This window comes from Chaetura pelagica, unplaced genomic scaffold, assembly GCF_000747805.2.
Source record: "Chaetura pelagica isolate M959 unplaced genomic scaffold, ChaPel_1.0 scaffold9, whole genome shotgun sequence".
In the NCBI taxonomy this organism is placed as follows: domain Eukaryota; kingdom Metazoa; phylum Chordata; class Aves; order Apodiformes; family Apodidae; genus Chaetura; species Chaetura pelagica.
Window position 1 is genome coordinate 690,759 of NW_009954494.1, and position 2,891 is coordinate 693,649.

At 35.7% G+C, this 2,891-nt stretch overlaps 1 protein-coding gene across 1 annotated transcript in view; it reads right to left on the reverse strand.

Moving 5' to 3' along the window:
* Positions 1-1,293: 1,293 nt before the first annotated feature.
* EGLN1 (egl-9 family hypoxia-inducible factor 1) overlaps positions 1,294-2,891 on the reverse strand; it is a 35,420-nt gene continuing 33,822 nt past the window's right edge. Inside the window, exon 5 of the mRNA XM_010004538.1 lies at positions 1,294-1,830. Within this exon, the coding sequence (XP_010002840.1) occupies positions 1,766-1,830 (65 nt within the window). The 3' untranslated portion in view covers positions 1,294-1,765. The remainder of the gene's footprint in view (positions 1,831-2,891) is intronic.

Consider the following 2,891-nt stretch of genomic DNA (forward strand, 5'->3'; position numbering starts at 1 on the left):
ATATTTTTAATAAAAAATTACTGAGCTTTCCATAGAAAAGGTCTCTAATTGAATACAAACTATACAGATGCTAAAATTGTCACAAGTTGTAATATATACAGAAATATTTCTGTACACTCACATTGTTTTGGCTAAGTAAGGAAATAAGGGACAGATAGAAAACTGCAGTGGGTAAGCTGATCAACCCCCAAACTCCTGTAAATATAAACGCTGTCTTTTATAGGTTTGCTTTTGTTTTCTCAACCTTTCAAAGATCAGGGAAAAAACCCAAACAAACAAACAACAAAAACAAAGGAGAGAAAGAAGAAGGAAAAATCAGAGTCCAAAACATCAGTTTCTTAAAAGTAAGAATATCAAAGTTTCTACACATGTCACTTTTATCCTGTGATGTCCCCTCTCCTTGACAAAAGGAAAACAACATAAAAGAAAATAAAAGTTTTCTTACTAAATATATACCTCAGTATTTATCAAAGGGCAGTGCCTTTTTGGGGAAATCATTCAGCACAGTGAAAACCTGAAGATGTCTTGCACCAAGAGGTCTACAGTGATGCACTTCTGCTTCAGTGTGCTGACTATCTCCTTGATACTATATAATAGATCAAGGTGTCAACTTACAGACTGCATGGGACACCAACATTTGACAAGAATTTTTTTTTAAGTGAATTTTAGATATTCTATTAACTTACATACAAAGGAAAAGGGTGTGGCAAGTATTTTTTAGAAAAGGGAGAAAGCTCAAAATTTTCTGTCAAGTATGCAAGGAGGTTCTGGGTACCTCTAATAGCCTAGGAAAGCCCTTGTATATTCTTGTAACTTGACGGTATTTACTCGGTCCCCAAAGCCAACGACAGCGATCGATAGTGTCAAGTTCTCTTAGTGCCAGTCACTTAATAAAATCAAACCAAACAAACAAACAAACAAAAAAAACACAAACAAAACCCCCCTCAAAGAGAAACTTCTCCTTTGTGGATTCAACATACAAAACCACAAACTGAATGTTACTAATAGCGAGATAACTGATTTTCTTCTGTTAATAAGGTTCAAGAGGACATAGTCAAAAAAACAATACAGCAGCAATCTTTAAAGTTAAGATTAGTGTGAGATATGATATAAAACAATCAGGTTTTTAAGCTGGTAATTAAAGTGCTCCTTTTCAGACTTGAGGTGTAAAGAAAATTAAAGTGATAATCAGTTACTGGCAACCCTTACATTAGTTAGGTCTTTCATGGCAGAGGAGAACAGTATGAACAGTTTTACAAAAATAGATCCATGTTATTTTGGAGAATACTGTAATTTTTTTCTTTTTTTTTTCTTTTTTCTTTTTTTCAGTTTTTCTCTTTTTTTAAGACTCAATTTTGACAAACTGTACCTGGTCATACAAAAATTACCCAAAATTCAAACTTTTACCATATAAAAAAGGGAGAGATGAACTGGATTCAGGTGGATGACAGGTCTGACAAAATATAAGAATGGAAAAATTCTATGTAGGGCACTTATTTATGTCCAGATGCATATGCTGTTTCTTACTGATTGCTTATCTTCTTCACATAAGCAGTCACAGGCCTGGAGTCACAATCACATAGTACAATGCTTCAGCAGTCAAAGAATCTTCTAGTTGATGCAACATTGAAACACTGTTTGCTTCTTTATTAAAATGTTGGTTTGTTGTTGATTTTCCTTTATCTTGTTATTCACATTCAAAAGTTAATAGATAGCATCAAGATTTATCGGGGAGAATCGCAAGGGGAGTTGCTAAATCAAAGGCTTATAAAACATCTTTCCCAACTGAGTCAGAAGGTTTATTAAGTTCAACCCTCACACCTTTTTCACCTGCAGAAATAGGAAAAGGAAATCAGAATTATTTGTCAGCATTCATCAACAATTTGCTACATCACTTTCCATGTACTTCTAAGACAGTACTTTGCAGACTGTCTAGTATGTATGATCTAGCAAGATATTTTTGTATATGTGCTCTGTAAAGTTAAAAAACTGTGAGGAAAGCAGGCATTTATTTGGCTGCCCAAGTAGAAAATTGGCTACTTCACATACTATCTACAGTTTTGAAATTCTTCATTACAGCCTTTACAGGCAAAGAAAAGCTTTAAGAACTGCCAACTGAGAATCTCAAGATATTGTCTGCTACTCTGGATCAGAATATCTGGGGTTTCTGGATACTTATCTTTGTAAAGAAACTTTGAGGGATTTCTAAACTTCAGTGTTCTATTTGACTTGCTTCTAAAAAATAAACCAAACCCACACCATTTCTGCTCCTTCTCTCTCTAAAAAATTTACCTTCAAGTAACCCCAAAAAAGTTTGACTATCAACATGTTAACAGACACAGTATCCCACATTCAAGAAATATTCACACATATTTTGCAGGGCTTTAGTTGAACTGGCACTAAGACAAAAATTAATACTTTTCAATTTCAAGACCTTTTATTCTATAATCTTTTATTTTAGTATTGATGGAATGTAAAAAGCATTCTGCACAATTCTTTTTACAGATACAGAGCAAAAAATGCAATTTTAATTGCAAATGAAACTGGAATCATAACAATGTGCTAATATAAATAAATTACAAGGCAAACCAATACCAAAATGTTGACAACTCCTCCAACCCAGCCTTCCTTCCTTTACTGGCTGCAGTTTAGGGGGACCCTGGAGACGGGGAGGGACCAGGGGGAAAACAGAAGCCCACCCAAACCACTTCCCTCCCCTCTCTTTGAAAACCAGCAGCCGAAGCTATGCAGAGACAACCCAAACAGCTCTGTTCCTGCAGGGCTGGCTCTGGAAGCTGCACAGTCACATGTGTGTGACGTGAAGTCGTGCTCACAGACAGAAAGACAGGCTTCCTGCAGAGACCAGGAGGGCGTTATCCGGCAATCCTGAC